This window comes from Notolepis coatsorum (assembly GCF_963971535.1).
Source record: "Notolepis coatsorum genome assembly, chromosome: 5".
NCBI classification, from domain to species: domain Eukaryota; kingdom Metazoa; phylum Chordata; class Actinopteri; order Aulopiformes; family Paralepididae; genus Notolepis; species Notolepis coatsorum.
This window is the reverse complement of record NC_140169.1, coordinates 2,170,658-2,188,321: the sequence shown is the minus strand read 5'-3', so window position 1 is coordinate 2,188,321 and position 17,664 is coordinate 2,170,658. Positions and strand designations below refer to the sequence as shown.

The 17,664-nt window shown below is 46.2% G+C and overlaps 1 protein-coding gene across 1 annotated transcript; it reads right to left on the bottom strand.

Moving 5' to 3' along the window:
* Positions 1-374: 374 nt before the first annotated feature.
* htr2aa (5-hydroxytryptamine (serotonin) receptor 2A-a) lies at positions 375-17,295 on the bottom strand (the record flags this gene model as incomplete). Its single annotated transcript, XM_084315313.1, has 3 exons — positions 375-1,258; positions 3,231-3,237; positions 17,173-17,295. The coding sequence occupies 3 exons, from the start codon at positions 17,293-17,295 to the stop codon at positions 375-377; spliced, it is 1,014 nt and encodes a 337-aa protein (XP_084171439.1).
* Positions 17,296-17,664: the final 369 nt, after the last annotated feature.

Here is a 17,664-nt window from a genome sequence, read left to right as displayed (position 1 = left end):
GTGAATGATGTCACAGGAGTACGTAAGAATCGTCCTCGTCTGATTGGTGGGAATGCGTCACTGCCTGGAAGGTCGATAGAATTGTCACTTTTTTCCCGTTTGTGGTCGTGTACTCCTCCTACATGTCTCGACTCTCATGACATCAGCACCCCCCTCCTAGGCTGTGCTCCTCCTAGACTCATGTTACCAAAGGTCACTGGCTCTGTGGGCTCAGAACTTACCCCCCAGTCTGGCTCAAACCATCAATACTAACCCTTACCAGCACCACGTGACTCCAGCAGTTGAATGTCGTCTATCCCCTTCACAAAGGGCGTATCCCAAGTGGGTGGAGCAAGGGGTATTCCAGGGTAACTCCCCCCCTTAGGGGCATCCGCTTAGAAGCAGCTCTCGTATTTGTCATCGTCTCGCTGGCTCTTCGACGTGGCTTTCTCCCATCCCGGTAAAGAGCGGTCCCTCGCCCCGCGGCCAGAGTGCCCCGCCCCGTTCCGCAGCGGCCCCAGGTCCCCCAGGGGCAGCAGCTGGGCGGACTTATACGCCAGCGGGGGCAGCGTGTTGACCAGTATGAGCTGCAGGTTCTTCTTCCTCTCCGGCCGGTACCGGCAGCGGACGTAGCGCCAGAAGGCGGCGCGGTACGTCTTGTTGAAGAGCGTGTAGACCAGCGGGTTGACGGCGGAGGACAGGTAGCCCACCCAGACGAAGACGTTCAGCAGGCCGCCCATGAGCGCGGGGTCGCAGGCGGCGGGGTCGCACACCACCGCCAGCACGTTGGTGAGGAAGAACGGGCACCACATGACCACGAAGAGGAAGAACACCACCCCGAGGACCTTGGTGGCCTTCTGCTCGTTGCTGATGGACTGCATGCTGCGCCGGCCGATCAGCGGCACGCCCGTCGACACGCTCCCCCTCGCCGCGCCGGCCCCCCCTCCTCCTCCGCCCCCCGCGCCGCCGGCCTCGCCGCGGCTCATGGAGCGTCTGAAGAGCTTCTCCGACGAGACGGAGGCCTGCGGCAGGAACCCCAGGGTCAACGTGGGCCGGCTCCACTTGGGCCGCGGGACCAGCTGGTCCAGGCAGAGCGTGGCTTCGTTCTGCAGTGCTCTGATGGTCAGGAAGTAGGTGACCACCATGATGGTGAGCGGCACGAAGAAGGCCACGAAGGAGCCCACCAGGACGAAGCTGTCGTCCGCCAGCAGGCAGCTGCCGTCCTTGAAGACCTTGGAGTGGTCCCTCAGCCCCAGCACAGGGATGGGCATGGAGATGCCTGAGGAGAGAGAGAGAGAGAGAGAGAGAGAGAGAGAGAGAGAGAGAGAGAGAGAGAGAGAGAGAGAGAGAGAGAGAGAGAGAGAGAGAGAGAAAGAAAGCAATTTGAATTGAATGGAGGAAGAGACGTAGACAATAAGGCATGACTGATTCAGATTCATGTGTGCGTGTTTTTTTGTGTGCACGTGAGCACTTGTGAGCGAGGGGTAGACAGAGAGGGAGAGAGCGAGTAGGAGAGAGGGAGAGAGAGAGAATAGGAGAGAGGGAGAGAAAGAATAGGAGAGGGAGAGATAATACAAGATGGAGAGAGATAATAGGAGAGGGAGAGAATATGAGAGGGAGAAAGAATAGGAGAGAGGGAGAGAATAGGAGAGGGCGCATAGGCGGCAGGTCTATAAGGCCAGGGGGGGCTATGCCTACCCAGAATATTATGCTGGGAATTTTGAAATGTATATATAATATATGTGCGCAGGCTGCTGGCTATTGTGTGTGTCTTGTGCTGCAGCCCGCTGGCCAAGGTGTCAACGACGAAGGTGTCAGTCGGCTACATTTACATTTACATTTAGTCATTTAGCTGACGCTTTTATCCAAAGCGACTTACAAGTTCTGTACGACAAGACAGCAAGAAGGGTACAACTCTATCAGCTGAGTAACAATGTTTATCAAAGTGTTGCGTGTTACAGTGTAGGTTAGTTCATGACAGTAAGGTTAGTCACAGTTCGATTTTTTTTTTTTTTTATCATTTCAGATAATGGTTGAAGGAGTGAGTCTTTAGTCGACGGCGAAAGGTTGGACGGGATTCGGCTGTCCTAACTGGGGTGGGTAGTTCACCATTCCACCATTGTGGAGCAAGGACTGAGAATAGGCGGCTTCTCTTTGATGACCCTCCGGGAGCTTGGATAGGAGTAGGTCTGAGGCGGCCAGAAGATGCAGAGCGTAGGGGTCTTGAGGGTGTGTAGTTAGAGACCATTGACCGGAGGTAGGGGGGAGCGGTTCCCTTTGCCGCACGGTATGCTAGGTCGAGGGCCTTGAAGCGGATACGTGCAGCAATGGGGAGCCAGTGCAGGTCCCTAAGAAGTGGGGTGACATGGGCCGACTTCGGTAGGTTTGAGATCAGGCGGGCCGCTGCGTTTTGAATGAGTTGAAGAGGCTTGGTGGCAGTGGCCGGGAGGCCAGCTAGCAGTGCGTTGCAGTAGTTGAGGCGGGAGATGACTGTTGATTGGACGAGGAGTTGGGTGGCTTCTTTTGTCAGGAAGGGGCGTATCCTTCTGACGTTGCAGGTTCTGGTTGTCGCTGCAATGTGAGCAGAGAAGTTCAACTGGTCGTCAAGGACAACACCAAGGTTCTTGGCGGTCTGGGACGCGGTCACAGCTGCATTCTCGACTGTGATGGATCGACTGTGATAGGTGGCGGCGTTTAACATTCCAGGTACAGGCAGTAACCAATCACGCATAGGCTCAGGTTAAATAATGTAGCCAATCACATCATGCATATGATCATCCTGATCCCGCAGTAAAGCAAACATCTGCGTTCCGAATCTCCGCCCGCCGATCGCTTTGTAGCGAACACCAGCGCGCTATTTTGAGTAAAATTTCAAAAATCAAAATGGATATACGGTATTTTCCCAAGGCATATATAAAATTTAGAAGCTGCACCGGGCTGCCCCTGGGCATAACTACACGGATCACCTGAGGCTGTATGTTGCGTTATCTTGGCAAACAAGGGCTTGCTCTAGTAAGAGGACATGATGAGAGTCCGAGTTCATCAAATCGTGGAAACCTTTTAGAGCTACTGTATGTACATTGTTTTCAAAGCATGATGAGATCTAAATTACGAAAGACGTTCCCTTCATTGCTGTCAGCACTGCAACTTGTGATTCAAGTCGTGAACACTTAATTTGCACTGTGTATTGACAAAAAAGGAAAAAAATTGCGCGCTCGGCGCGGTATAGCCTACCCTAATGGCCGGTTCACGCGCCGCCTATGAGAGGGTGATAATATGAGAGAGGGAGAGAGAATAGGAGAGATAGATAGAGAATAGGAGAGAGAGGGAGAGAATAGGAGAGAGGGATAGAGAGAGGGAGAGAAGAGGCGAGAGGGGTAGAAAATAGGAGAGAGGGAGATAGAGAATATGAGAGATGGGAGTGAGAATAGCAGAGAAGGAGAGAGAGAATAAGAGAGAGGGAGTGTAACAGAATTATTGCGACTTTATATAAATTACAACGCTTTTCATTAATAATTCTGCAAGATGAACGGGAAACAACATTGCAGATGTCTATGTAGTTGTTTTAATGAGGGAATAGAAACACATGGTCTAGGTTTTAATGCATGAAGCCACAGCTATGGTTGAGGAGTCACATTTACACTTCAACTAGAGGACTGGGACTGTTTAACGATCCCCTCCATGTGTACTGTAACCTTTACAAATGTTCTATATTCAATTGCAATTTGTATAAATATGTTTGTCTCCATCAAATAAACAATTGAAAATGGCTTAGCAGTATCTTTACACCTTTACCCTCATTGACCCTCAGGCTGCACTGATTGGATGCTCAATATAGGCCTTTTTCACAGCAGACACCTTGATGTGTCATAGATGGGTAGACACAGTTGTAACTAATAGCCATAGTCTGGCTTTGGAGACAATGGTCCTCATTCCTCATCTTCCATATCCAGAGGAAGATCACTGGCCAGAGTGTTTGCGTTACGAGAGCCGCTGCAGAGATTTATCTTGGAAAAAAACGTGCCACTGGCGGCTCATTTCAGTGACAAGGAATTGGCCGCCAACCTCGCTTACCTGTGCGACATATTCAATCTGCTCCACGAACTTAATCTGTCACTTCAGGGGGAAATGACAACTGTGTTCAAATTGGCAGATAAAGTAGCTGCATTCAAAGCCAAACTGGAATTGTGGGGGCTGTTACGATGCAGGTAGGTTTTGAGTTCCAATGGTAGAGGAAGAAGGAGACGGAGATGTGTTTTGCTCTTCTTCAAAAGTGTGTCCTCTTTAACGCAAGAACACTGAGAGCAAGGATAGCAAATAATAACAAGAAGGACGCCAAGTGTCAACTGAGAACAGACTAAAGGATAGGTGCTAAATCAAGGTAACAGCAATAATAGGTTCCAGCACTCGTTCTGGGGAAGACTGCACGCAGGAAAGTCTGGAGCTCCAGCAGGGAGAAAGAGAACAGGATGTCAAGTCAAGTCAAGAGTTTTATTTGTCACGGCATAGGCTACAAGTATACAATGAAATGCGGGTGGTCTTGCCCGCAACGATGTGCAATACAGTGGTACAACATATAATAGAATCCAATAAAAAAAAAAAACATTGTGCAATAAACAGGTAACAGGTAACATGGTGGGACATCTCGGTATCTGTACATAGTTATTTACAGAGCATATAGGACATGCTGGGTCCTTTGGTAGTGCAATACACTGTTACTGTTGTTATACTATTTCTAAAGTGACCTTTCCTTTTTGGCCATAAGTGTGCGTGTGTGCGGCATGAGTGTGTGCCCGCTCATGTTAAAGTGTTAAGTGGCTGCTAGTGTGTGAGCGTGCACAGCGTGCGTGTCGTGTGTGTGCTCATGTGTGCTTGTGTGTGAGAAGTTCAGTGTTCTGTGGCACTCTGTGTTCATTGTTCAAGGCTCTGATGGCCTGGGGGAAGAAGCTGAGCCGAAGCCTCTCTGTCCTAGTAGCTGGGGTTCGCAGGCGTCTCCCTGACCTCAGCAGCTGGAACAGGCTGTTATTGGGATGGTGGGGGTCTTTCATTATTCTGCAGGCTCTGGATTTGCACCTCTTGTTGTATAGAACCTGCAGGGGAGGTAGTGCAATACCCGTGGTACGCTCGGCTGAGCGCACCACTCTCTGTAGGGCCTTCTTGTCCTGTGCCGTGCTGTTTCCATACCAGGCAGTGATGTTTCCAGTCAAGATGCTCTCTACAGCTCCGGAGTAGAAGGACTGGAGTATCTTCCCCGATACTCTGAACTTCCTTAACTGTCTCAGGTGGTAGAGGCGCTGCTTCGCCTTTTTTACGACTGTGTCTATGTGTGTTGACCATGTCAGATCCTCTGAGATGTGGACCCCCAGGTACTTAAAGCTGCTCACCCTGTCCACGGTAGCCCCGTTTATCATCAGTGGTGTGTGTGTCTCCTGCTGTCCTCTCCTATAATCCACGATCAGCTCCTTGGTTTTACCAATGTTCAGGAGCAGGCTGTTGTCCTGGCACCAGCGTTCCAGTACCTCAACCTCCTCCCGGTAGGCCTTCTCGTCGTTGTCCGAGATCAGCCCCACCACCACTGTGTCGTCTGCAAACTTCACTATGGAGTTGGAGCTGAACTTGGCCACACAATCGTGTGTGTAGAGTGAGTACAGCAGGGGGCTCAGAACACAGTTATTATAAAGCCACATTCCTGACATACCGCATCAATTAGTGACAGCAAGAGTGACAGCCAGTGACAGCATCCAGAGGTGACAGTCAATCAGTGAGTGACAGCAAACCAGAGGTGACAATCAAGTAGTGCAAATACCAACAACAGAGTGAAGTACTCCAGAAAGACAGTAGGGTTCCTAGTCCTAGGATAGGACAGAAACCCAGAACGTTACAGGGGGCGGTGAGTGGATAGAGGGATATTTGACATGTTTCAAACATTTTGGAGGACACCACGCCTGGGCCAGCACTCTCCCAGCAGGTGCACGATCGCCTGTCTTTGCTTTTACAAGAGTTTGAGCGCTACTTCCCAACCACAAAAGACCCACGAACTGCGAAGGAATGGTTCCGCGACCCCGTTTGCGAATAATCCGGGCCAATCGAGCATGTCCGTGCAACAAGAGGATCAGCTGCTGGAGATCGCAAATGACGGTGACCTTAACCCTTTCACTACCACACTACAGAACGTTAATCTTTCACTACCACACTACAGACGGTTAACCACAACATTAATTCATACATTCTGTAGAGATGGATTTATGGCTCGATGTCATTGTCGGTCCGGTACCGGACCGCTCGGGCTTAAGAGGTTAAACACCATGTAGACCAGTAAACTACGGCAAAATATTGGCTTCTTGTATAGGAAAAGAGCCAGCTTCCCTATGATTAGCAGAAAGAGAGTCGTTGAAGCAGTTTTCCTGTCTGTGTTGAACTACAGAGTTGTCATTTATAGACATGTGGCGGCTTCCACTCTTAAGTCCATAGACTCTGTCTGGTAGGAACTAAGATGCTCTAGGCCTCCGGCACTCAAAGAGTTAAGTCCTTAGACTCTGTATATCATTTAGCCATTAGATTTATCACCGGTAATAGTTATGGTACTCACCATTGTGTGTTGTATAGTAGGGTTGGATGGTTCAATTGATTGTGCAAATTATATTATGATTGCACTTATTGTATATTGTATTGTTTATTGTATATTTATTATTATGTTTGCATGCTCAATATAATTGGAAACGAGGGCTTGCCCTAAATTAATTTGAGTTGAAATAAAGATTGAATGAATTAACTAATTAATTTGGGGGTCCGTATCTCTTCCTACATCTCACCCAGCAGTGTCCCTGTCAGGACTGGAGGAACAATGCAAGATGGGGCAGTCATTAGGGTTGGGTACCTTTCACATTTGAACCGGTACCGATACCTGTGAATCGATAACGGTACCCAACGGTACCTTTTTTTCTGTACTTTAGTCTCTAAAAATGTAATCTACCTACCTCAGTTGTAAAAAGAAAAAAAAATCCAAATTTCAAATAATTTATTATCATTATTATTTATTTAGAACAATTTGTTAATATATACTGTATATAATTAAGCATTACATCATGCGCAGGAGTGTGTTATACGAATTAGATCATGCCTAGGGGTGATTGTTAGGCCCGAGGTGCAGCCAAGGGTCGTTAGACCCCCCTAGGCATGATCTAATTCGTATAACACACGACTGCAAGTGATGTAATGTCTTTTATACAATGGCCGAATTAATCCAACCTTATTGCTATACAATAAACAGAGTAATTGAAGCATAATGGGGATTTATTCACAAAACCATCTGCAGAAAAAGTAGGTAAAAAAAAGAAAGAAAAAAGTTGCCTCCGTGTCTAGAAGCAGGTGCGGTGCTTCAAGGCATGCCATCTAACAACAAACTTCATATAAATCCTGCAATGTATTATTGTTTTGACAATGGGTCATGACAAACCAATTACATAATCCAACATTGTGTAAACAACTAACATTCCAGTTAACGGTATCTTTTTTTTATTATTCATTACGTATATCCATACTTCCATTGTGTCCGGGACATCCAGTGAAATCGCTTCATGCGACAGTGTCCTTTTGCAGAGGCAGGTTGCTACAAAGCATGCCATCTAACAGTGAAGTTACAGTTTTTTTTTTTTTTTTTTTTCAAAATCAACTCTGCCTCTCTTTGTTAACACTTTGGTTGCCTAAGGTTAAATTAATGATATACCATAGATTGCCAGCGCTATTTGTCTATGGAGAAAGTCCCCTTCTTTGCAGGGCTATAACTTTTTAAATTCTATTGCTACATTGCCATTATTAGGGCCCATTCAAAGTCCTATATGTATTGTTCATTGTGTAGCAACGTTAAACTTTTTCATTCACATATTCATAGTAAAGTATGGTCTAATGTATAAGTATGTTTTCATCTCTTTCTGCAGCTTTCTCCAGAACGTGATATATAGCCCCAAATGCATTATATTGATGATGAAATACAGTTTGATGGCAATCAGCGCGATATAAAAAATTCCAACTAGACGTACTTCTAGAAGTTACTACACGTCATCTGATGTTGACCGGATGGGCGAGGGGGCAGCGTTATACCAATCATCTAATGTGGGTCAAATGTTGAGAATATCAGTTATTATCGAAGACGGTAACGTTACACGCTGAAACTCACCCCAGTCTCCGCGCGCCGTTGGGCGATCATCGTCGAGTAGAAATTTTATCATTATGGGATATATTTTTACCCGGTCCATCTCCAGCTTGTATAATGGTATATACGTCCAAATCATGTTGTTTATCGAGTTATTGGCAATCGATCACCGTGTAGCGTGACGAGCCAGAGTCACATGAACTATAGCGAGCGCCCGGAAGTACTACGGTCGTCATGACAACCTCTATTCAACATCCTGTTTTGGCGATTGCGCCGATCGGCCACCAGATGGCGCTCCTGAACCGCCAGAGAGCTCAGTGGGTCCTGCTGGTGGATCTCAGGCCAGCGGAGGGACATTATGAATCCGATCGCAGATTTTTGAAATATTGATATAAGGACGCTGTACAGCGTCCCCCGGCAACTTTAGCATGGCCAGCAAAGACGTGAAAAGACGTGTCCCGGCACTCAAAGTGTTAATTACAACAAGCAATGCTGTTTGTTATTTAAGATGAGGTCGGACTCGGCACTGACAGATTTGTGTTCATTGTGCTGCTTTTATAAAGCCTCAAATGACGGCTTACAATATTTCATGAAAGTGTTTAGTTTGTCTAAGATTTAAAAAGGTTTAAACTTTACAGCACTGACAAAGTTGAACAAAGTGTTGTACAAGTCCCACAACATAAACAAATTTTTTTTTAATTTTTTTTTAATAATATTTCATTAAGGGGCGGCTATGTGGTGCAGTGGGCAAGGCGCTCACCACGCATACTGGAGACGCTGGATTCGCCTGTTCGAGCCCAGCGCTCCACATTGCTTTCAGTTTAGCTGGTCGTCCGTACTAATACACATTGGCAGTATTAGGGGGTGGGAAACTGATGGGTGGGGATCAGGCATTGTGGACAGCGACTCCTACAGGTCGGTTGGTGCGCCTGCGCAGTAGAATCAGGAAGCGATGGGGGCGGCGCCCCTCAAAAGCGCAGACCCCTGACGCTGAAAAATCGCGCCGCACAGGTGAAAAGATGCGACTGCTGTTACCTCGAGTATCGGAGGGGACTCGTGCTATGTATGACTTAGTCCACATTGCAGCCGGCTTGTGGGAGGCAAGAAACAGCGTTTGAGACAGGGGAGGGTTGAATTGGATGATACGAAATTGGGATGGGAGAAAAATAGAAAATGGGAGAAAAAGTGGATAAAAAAATATATACATTTTATTAAATATTTAAAAAAAAATATTTCGAAGCTTCGAATTAACATCGAATCTCGGCCCCGAAGCTTCGAATTCCAAAAAAATTATCGAAGGTCAGCCTTATTTGATTGATTGATTGATTTATTGAACATTTTATTAACAGATTGCAGAATGGGTACAATACAGTACAGCTCAATACACACAATTGTTAAGGGGATGCAGACCAGAGAAAGACTTTCGTCTTGTTTACATCAGGGTCCCCCATTTTCAATGCATCATAACATATGACATACAGATAGACAGTGCTACATCTATACATAGGTTGCTACAAAGCATGCCATCTAACAGTGAAGTTAGCGGTTGTTATTTGATTGATTGCACATTTTATTAACAGTGAAATGACAGTGTCCTTTTGAAGGAGAGGGAGGTTCTACAATGAATCCCATCTAACAACACACTTCCCACGATTTATATTTTGTTTCACAATGAGTCATGACCAACCAATTACATAATCCAACATTGTGTAAGCAACTAACACATTCCACGTGACTTTATCGTTTTTGAATGAGTCGTTATGACGATATCAATACATCCATTCATAAAGATTATTGTCCGCCATTTTGGTTTCATTCATAAAAACACGAACGGCGGAGTGATTTGGAAAAAAAGTTATTCGGTTGTGGGCGGGTTCTGGGATCACATGGAGTGTGTTATGAGAAATAACACCGTCTGAAAGAAGTGTTTCAGCCAATCAGAATCAAGAAATTTGCCTGCCATTGTATAATATATAATATTACAGCGAGCGTTGTCTGCATCTAGCTTTGTAAAGTGTAACAACACTTGCAACCGTTTCAGGCTCTTACTCGTACAAAAAGGGAATGTTCAATACTCAGGGTTTGTCTTCCGGTCCAGGGTCAGTTTCACAAGGGGGTTTCTCAGCCAGTCTAGGGTCCAATACCACGAACACCTTCTCGCTTTCTCCTCTCTTTACAACTACCTCTCACCTCACAAACTCCGTATATCGCTCTCTCTCTCTGCACTCCGCTCCTTCCTCACCTCCACTCAACTCTACTGTCTTTTCTAGGGTTTTATGTTATGTGTGTCTGTCTGGTGTGTGTGTGTGTGTGTGTGTTGGATGTGGGCGATCACGTGGTGCACAGGTGTGTTCTATCAGTCCTAATCAGCTCCCTAATTGACTCTCCTCTGCCTGTGGCAGTAGTATCTCACTTCCTCCACGTAGCCATGGAACGGGGGATGATATCTGCCACAATATATATATGTATTTCATTACATGTACAGTATATACACATTCATACCAATTACCTATCATCCATTGCAACACTATATTATCACCGACATCCAGTTGGGGGATCCCCTTTGAACAGCCCAGCTCTCCTCCACACCGCCTGTGGTGCTTTTTTCCCCTATTGCTAGGTTTTTAGTGAGTCGTTCCTTATCTTCATTGGGGAAAGAGTGTTGCATATTTGGATTTTATGGTGTTTTTCGTTTTTGATCTTTTGTGATGTTTCTTCTTGACTTGTACAGCCCATGGGGGCAATTCCATGTGATCTCGGGCTATACAAATACATTTGATTTGATTTAAATACAATAAGAGAAGATAAGATACAATATTCCTTTATTGATCCCCTTGGGAAATATGAGCATCCTAGCAGCATGGGAGAGGGTGAAGGGAGGTACAGGTATGGGCATGGTAATAGAAGAAATACATAATAGCCAATAACATTTTTATTAAATCTGAATATAAGAATACAAGAGAAATCAACAGTGTATAAACAAAGGTGCAGATAAGGATCTGTATGCCATATCAGTTATAATATACATTACAATAAAATAAATATAGACAATGGATACAAAAAAAGGTGAGGGTCTGTACCCTAATACGTTATAGTCCATAATAGTCAGACACAATTAGTGGTCAGAGGTCAGACATTCCTAATAATTCTCAAGTTCTGCAGCAGTTAGTTCTCCAGCTGCTGCCGGCAATCCATGCCCCCGGTTATGGAGCCTGGTGGCTGCTGGCACAAAGGACTGGCCAAGGCAGTTAATGGAGTGTCTGGGGTTTGAGTCTGTGGCAGTATTAGGTTGACTTGGCGCTGCTGTGATGGCTGCCTTTCTGATCGCTCCGACGAGACTGTGCTCTATTTTGTTAATTTTTATAGTATTAGGAGTTTTATCTGCACCAACTGTTGGTGCATTATATGTGTATGACCGTCAGTCAATCATTGACATTGGATTACGGGAAACTTACCAACTGGATTACTCGCTGGATCAACTTTCCGAACCACATCAATGGCCGGAAGAAATCCTCCGGAGACTAGGACCGGATCCTTTGTTCCTAGACCCCAGGAAAAGACGTCGAGGAAAAAGGTCTGGGATCCGAAACAGGCTGAGATCCAGACGACACCGTACACCACTTCCCAGTATATTGCTAGCCAATGTACAATCAATAGACAATAAACTGGATGACATCCGAGCAAGGATTCAATATCAAAGAGACGTTAGGGACTGCAATGTCCTTTGCTTCACCGAAACTTGGCTAACACCGGAGGTTCCAGATCACGCGATTCAACCAACGGATCATTTCTTTATCCATAGGAAGGATCGGACACAATCAGAGTCCGGTAAACAACGTGGTGGAGGTATTGCCTTCATGTTTAACAAAAATTGGAGTGATCCAACGAATGTGAAGGAATTATCCAACTACTGCTCCCCAGAACTGGAATATATAACCATCAAGTGTCGTCCTTTCTTCCTCCCGAGGGAGTTAACGGCGATCGTCCTGGTCGGAGTGTATATTCCACCGCAAGCCAACAACAACGCCGCGCTCTCCAGACTCCACGACGAGGTAAATAATATACAAGCGACGAACGTTAACGCCGCCATTTTAGTACTGGGAGATTTCAATAGCGCCAATCTGAGAAAGGTATTGCCTGATTTCTACCAGCATGTGACTTGCAACACCAGAGGCGGTAACATCCTAGATCACTGTTACACGCAATTTAAAGGTGGCTACAAGGCTCATTCTGATAGTGGCTTTGGCAAGTCAGATCACGCATCCATTTTCCTTACACCAAAGTACAGACAAAGAATTAAAAGTACTCCCGTAGTCTCGCGAGAGGTGCAGAAATGGGATGTGACGTCAGAGGACACGATCCGGTCAGTGTTCCACAACACAGACTGGATTGTATTCCGCGACACAGATAACATTAATGCCTACACGGAGACAGTGCTGGACTATGTCTGTACTAGGGTGAAAGAAACAATCCCCACTACCAAAATGAAAGTTTACCCAAATCAAAAACCCTGGGTAGACAAATCCGTCCGTGAAGCTCTGAGAGAGCGCACCAAAGCATACAATGACGGCCTAGTGGCAGGCAACATGAATGACCACAAGGTGGCGCAACACAACGTAAGGAGGACAGTGTCAGAGGCCAAACGGCGCTACAGGGATAAAATTGAACTCCAGTTTGAACAAGCTGACTCTAGAGCTATGTGGCAGGGGCTCAAAACGATGACAGACTACAAAGGCGCCTCCCTCAAACTGAACAATGACATCTCCTTAGCAAACGACCTCAATACCTTCTATGCGAGGTTTGATGCTGGTAATAACAACACCAGCTCACAAGCCTCGGCAATGGGGGGGGGGGGGTCGGCTGCTGATGGAGGCGCAGTGTTCAGGGTAACAGAGCATGAGGTGAGGCGGACCTTTAAAAAAGTGAATATCAGGAAGGCAGCAGGTCCGGACGGCATCCCCGGCCGCGTCCTAAAAGTCTGTGCCGACCAACTGGCCCCAGTATTCACTGACATATTTAACCTGTCCTTAGAACAGGCTGTCATCCCCACCTGCCTGAAGAAGTCCACTATTATCCCTGTACCCAAAAAATCCAAGCCTGCTTGCCTCAACGACTACCGCCCTGTAGCTCTCACCTCCATAGCCATGAAGTGCTTTGAGAAGCTAGTAAAGGGCTACATCTGCTCCTCCCTCCCCATCAACATGGACCCCCTGCAATTTGCATACCGCCCCAACAGGTCCACGGAGGACGCCATATCCCATGTGCTGCACACAGCAGCATCACACCTGGACAAGAGGCAGGGGAACTATGTGAGAATGCTATTCATCGACTACAGCTCGGCATTCAATACCATAGTCCCCTCCATACTCATAGCCAAGCTCAGGGACCTGGGCTTGGGCTATGACCTCTGCCAGTGGGTCTTGGACTTCCTGACTGGCAGACCCCAGGTGGTGAGAGCAGGCAACTGCACCTCCTCATCCATCACCCTCAACATAGGGGCCCCCCAGGGCTGTGTTCTGAGTCCCCTCCTCTACTCCCTGTACACACACGACTGTGTGGCTCAGCGGAGTAGCAATACAATCGTCAAATTTGCTGACGACACAGTGGTGGTGGGCCTGATCTCTGCCAACGACGAGAGGGCCTACCTGGAAGAGGTCAAGGTCCTGGCGGGATGGTGCCAGGAAAACAGCCTCTCCCTGAACGTCAGCAAAACAAAAGAGATGATTGTGGACTTCAGGAGGTCGGGGGTCAAGGACTACAGCCCCCTCAGCATCGACGGGGCACCGGTTGAGAGAGTCAACAGCTTCAAGTACCTCGGAGCCCACATATCCGAGGACTTGAAATGGACCATACACATTAACAGTGTGGTGAAGAAGGCACGACAACGCCTCTACTTCCTCAGGCGCCTAAGGAAGTTCCAAGTCAGCCAGAAGATCCTTAAGAACTTCTACTCATGTACAATAGAGAGCATCTTGACCGGCAACATCACCTCCTGGTTTGGGAATAGCACTGCAAAAGACCAAAGCAGACTACAAAGAGTGACACGTTCAGCCGAACGCACAATTGGAGGGGGGCTCCCCACTCTCCAGAACATTTACAACAAGCGTTGCAAGGGGAAGGCTAAGAGAATTATTAAGGACTCGAGCCACCCGAACAACTGCCTCTTTGAACTGCTGCCGTCAGGCAAGCGACACAGGAGTCTCAAGGCGAGCACAGAAAGACTCAGAAGTAGCTTCTATCCCCAGGCCATCAGGCTGCTAAACGAACAATGAATGAACACTACACAACAACAACCACCAAACACACATAGCACACACATCCACACGCACACACTCACTTTAAACAAACACACTGTAGCACCCACTACACACACTTTATAGCACACACCCACTTTAAACAAACACACTGTAGCACCCACTCCCCACACTTTATATTTATGGATGAAGGATTGCACTACAACTCGTACACCTTACTGTAAATTGTACCTAAAATTGTACCTCATCCCACTTCTGCTTTGCACTAGATAGTACTGTACATTAGTACACTGCATAGTATTGTGTATTGTATATTATATGGTAACTCAGAACATTGTACATATGTCTATACCGAACAACTGTGACCTCATTCTTCTTCTAAATTCATGCTATATTATGTTATTATGTTATTTGATACTATCTTGTCTAGCACAGTCTCTGGAGCGTAACAGTAAGAAGCATTTTGTATGAAAGTATTCTGTACTTCTGTATGACAACTATTAAAGAACTTGAACTTGAACCTGCTCCTCATATTGGCTAGAGGGGGTTGGAGGGGTTCTCCAGGATAGTGGCCAGCTTCCTTCTCATCCTCCTCTCTGCCACCACCTCTAGTTTGACCAGCTCGACATGTTTTTTTTTTATTGGATTATATTATATGTTGTACCACTGTATTGCACATCGTCGCGGGCAAGACCACCCGCATTTCATTGTATACTTGTATGCCGTGACAATTAAAACTCTTGACTTGACTCCCACCACGGAGCTAGCCTTCCTCACACCTTGTTCAGTTTGTTGGTGAGTTGATGTAGACTCCCCAGCATACAATGGCAAAAAAGAGAATGCTGGCTACTACAGACTGACTCAAAATGACTGCAGCAAAATGACCTGCTCTGTCCCTTCCTGTAGGCCTGTGGGAGCCTCTGTGTTGTCCTACCAGTCTAATTTGTTGTTCAGGTGTACTTCAAGGAACTTGTATGTCTCCACCATCTCCACCTCGTGGTGATGGGAGTTGGGGCCCTCTCCTTGCCTCTCCGGTAGTCCACCAGAAGCTCCTCTGTCTTGAGCTGGTGATGTTGCTGATGCTGCTGTTGAGTTGGAGGTGGTTGCTGTCGCTCTACCCTACAAAACTCTCCACAAGGGCTCTGTGCAATTTTTTTTTTTTTGGATTTAAACTTTATTGCTTTTTCCATTATTCAGACAGACTCTTTACATGTTTTCCACATCACATCATTGTGATACAAAACTAAAAGGATAGGAAAACCTGAAAAATACAAATTTAAAATAAAATAAAAAAAACAAACAGAAATACAGGCCAGCATATTCCTCACATTGATCATATAATCAGTCATTACATGTTAAGGTTACACATATCTACTGTATAATCATTATCAAATAGGGATAAGTATTTTTGAACACATGTAAGTTATAGGCTAATCTAGCAAGCTCATCATTCCACAGATTTTCTCTGTTGATTTCCAATGCCTCAATACTATCCTACATCCTGTTATGAGGGCCAATTTCAACTTGTTTGCACACTCCGTGGGGGGAGGGGGGCTCCACAGCCATGCCGTGCTTAGGCCATGGTTAGACTAGTGTTTTTGTGGTCGTTTTTTGAATACGTTTGAATACGTTTCATGTCCCTTTTACACAGAAATGCGTTTTTTGGCGGATACGTTGTGGCCCTACTGAAAACGCTAAATTGTGTTTTCCGTTTTGGAGTAGCGCCAAAACTCGCCGACAACAGTCGTGTAATCTTCACGGAGCCGTTGTTGCGAAAACGCCCATGCGCAGTAGATACCATCTGCGTGCCCTTCCGGTGACAACAGAGTGTGTGTGTGTGGGTGTGTGTGTGTGTTTGGGACAGAGCTCCGTGTCCCAAATAGCTGCAACTACCATGTGTTGTCAAGTTATTGTTATAAGGACCCCAGTCCAACAGTCTGCATTCCCTTAACAATTGTTTGTATTGAGCCGTATTGTATTGTACCCATTATGCAATATGTTAAATAAAGTTTACATCCATTCATTCTGCTAGCATTACCGATTGGTTGAGCACTGCCACTGGCTAACATGAGCTAGCGTTAGCTATCAGACCCCGTTAGCTCAAAGCTCCTCTTTCAACTTAACAAGCATTAAACAAAATGGCCCAGTCATCTATTCACCTTTGTTTAATACACACAGCGTTGTCTCTAATGTTATCTAACTACTGATAGCTCCCGATATCATCAGTTTGGTGCTGGCTAACTAGCGTGAGCTAACGTTAGCTTCTAGCCACAATGCTATACTGTTATAATGGCATATTCCATTGACGTTAGCATGCAGCTAACAATGTAGCTACCGATCTTTTTTTAGACTAAACTATCCGCTCTTGGTGGTCACTTGTGTTGATGTTAGTTTTGTTTCATCAACAAATGACAGGCAGAACACACAGTGAATGTATCCGTTTTGTTTATTGCACTTTTATTAGACTTTGCTGAAAAAGAATTGCTGCATTGGGTAAATAGGCAAAGATGGTGGCGCCCATAGGCGCCCACCTTGTTGACATTTTCTTTGCAGGAAGTGTATTGGCACATTCAAGTTCTGATTGGTTGAAATTGCCTTCATGTCCGCCACCTACTGCCACCTACTGCTTTGGCAGTGTACTACATCACTGTGCTCAGGTGACAAAAACGAAAGTGTGACTCGCCTCTGCTACGTTGCGGCGAAACTCATCTGACAATTAAAACGAAAACTAAACTAAGGTGTAACCGGCGCCTTAGACCCTGTTATCCCCCTGACACCCGTTCACACCTCTCTGGTGTTAATGGCCTGTAGCCTTCCCTCCAGTCTGTCTCTATAGCTGTCCTTGGCTGCTTTGAGTTCCTTATTGAGCTCCTTCTGGACAGCCTTGGCCCGCTCTGCATCCCCTGTCATGAAGGCCCTCTTTATTCTGTTTAGTAGGGCAGTGGCTCAGGAGGTAGAGCAGTCGTCCCGGTTTGATTCCCGCTCCTCCCGGGCATCGTGTCGATGTGTCCTTGAGCAAGACATTTAACCCCTAATTGCTCCCGATGAGCAGGTCGGCACCTTGCATGGTTGCCTCCGCCATCGGTGTGTGAATGTGTGAGTGAATGTGTTATGGTTTGAAACCGACCCCAATCGCACAACACAAGACAGGTATTAGAGTAAGCCAAAACAGGGCAATATTTATTATAGAACAAAAAGCGGCACAGTCCCTTTAAGGCAGAACACAAAAAACACAAGAGTCCATGAAATATGAAACTGCGGCACTGTGCCTTTAACAGG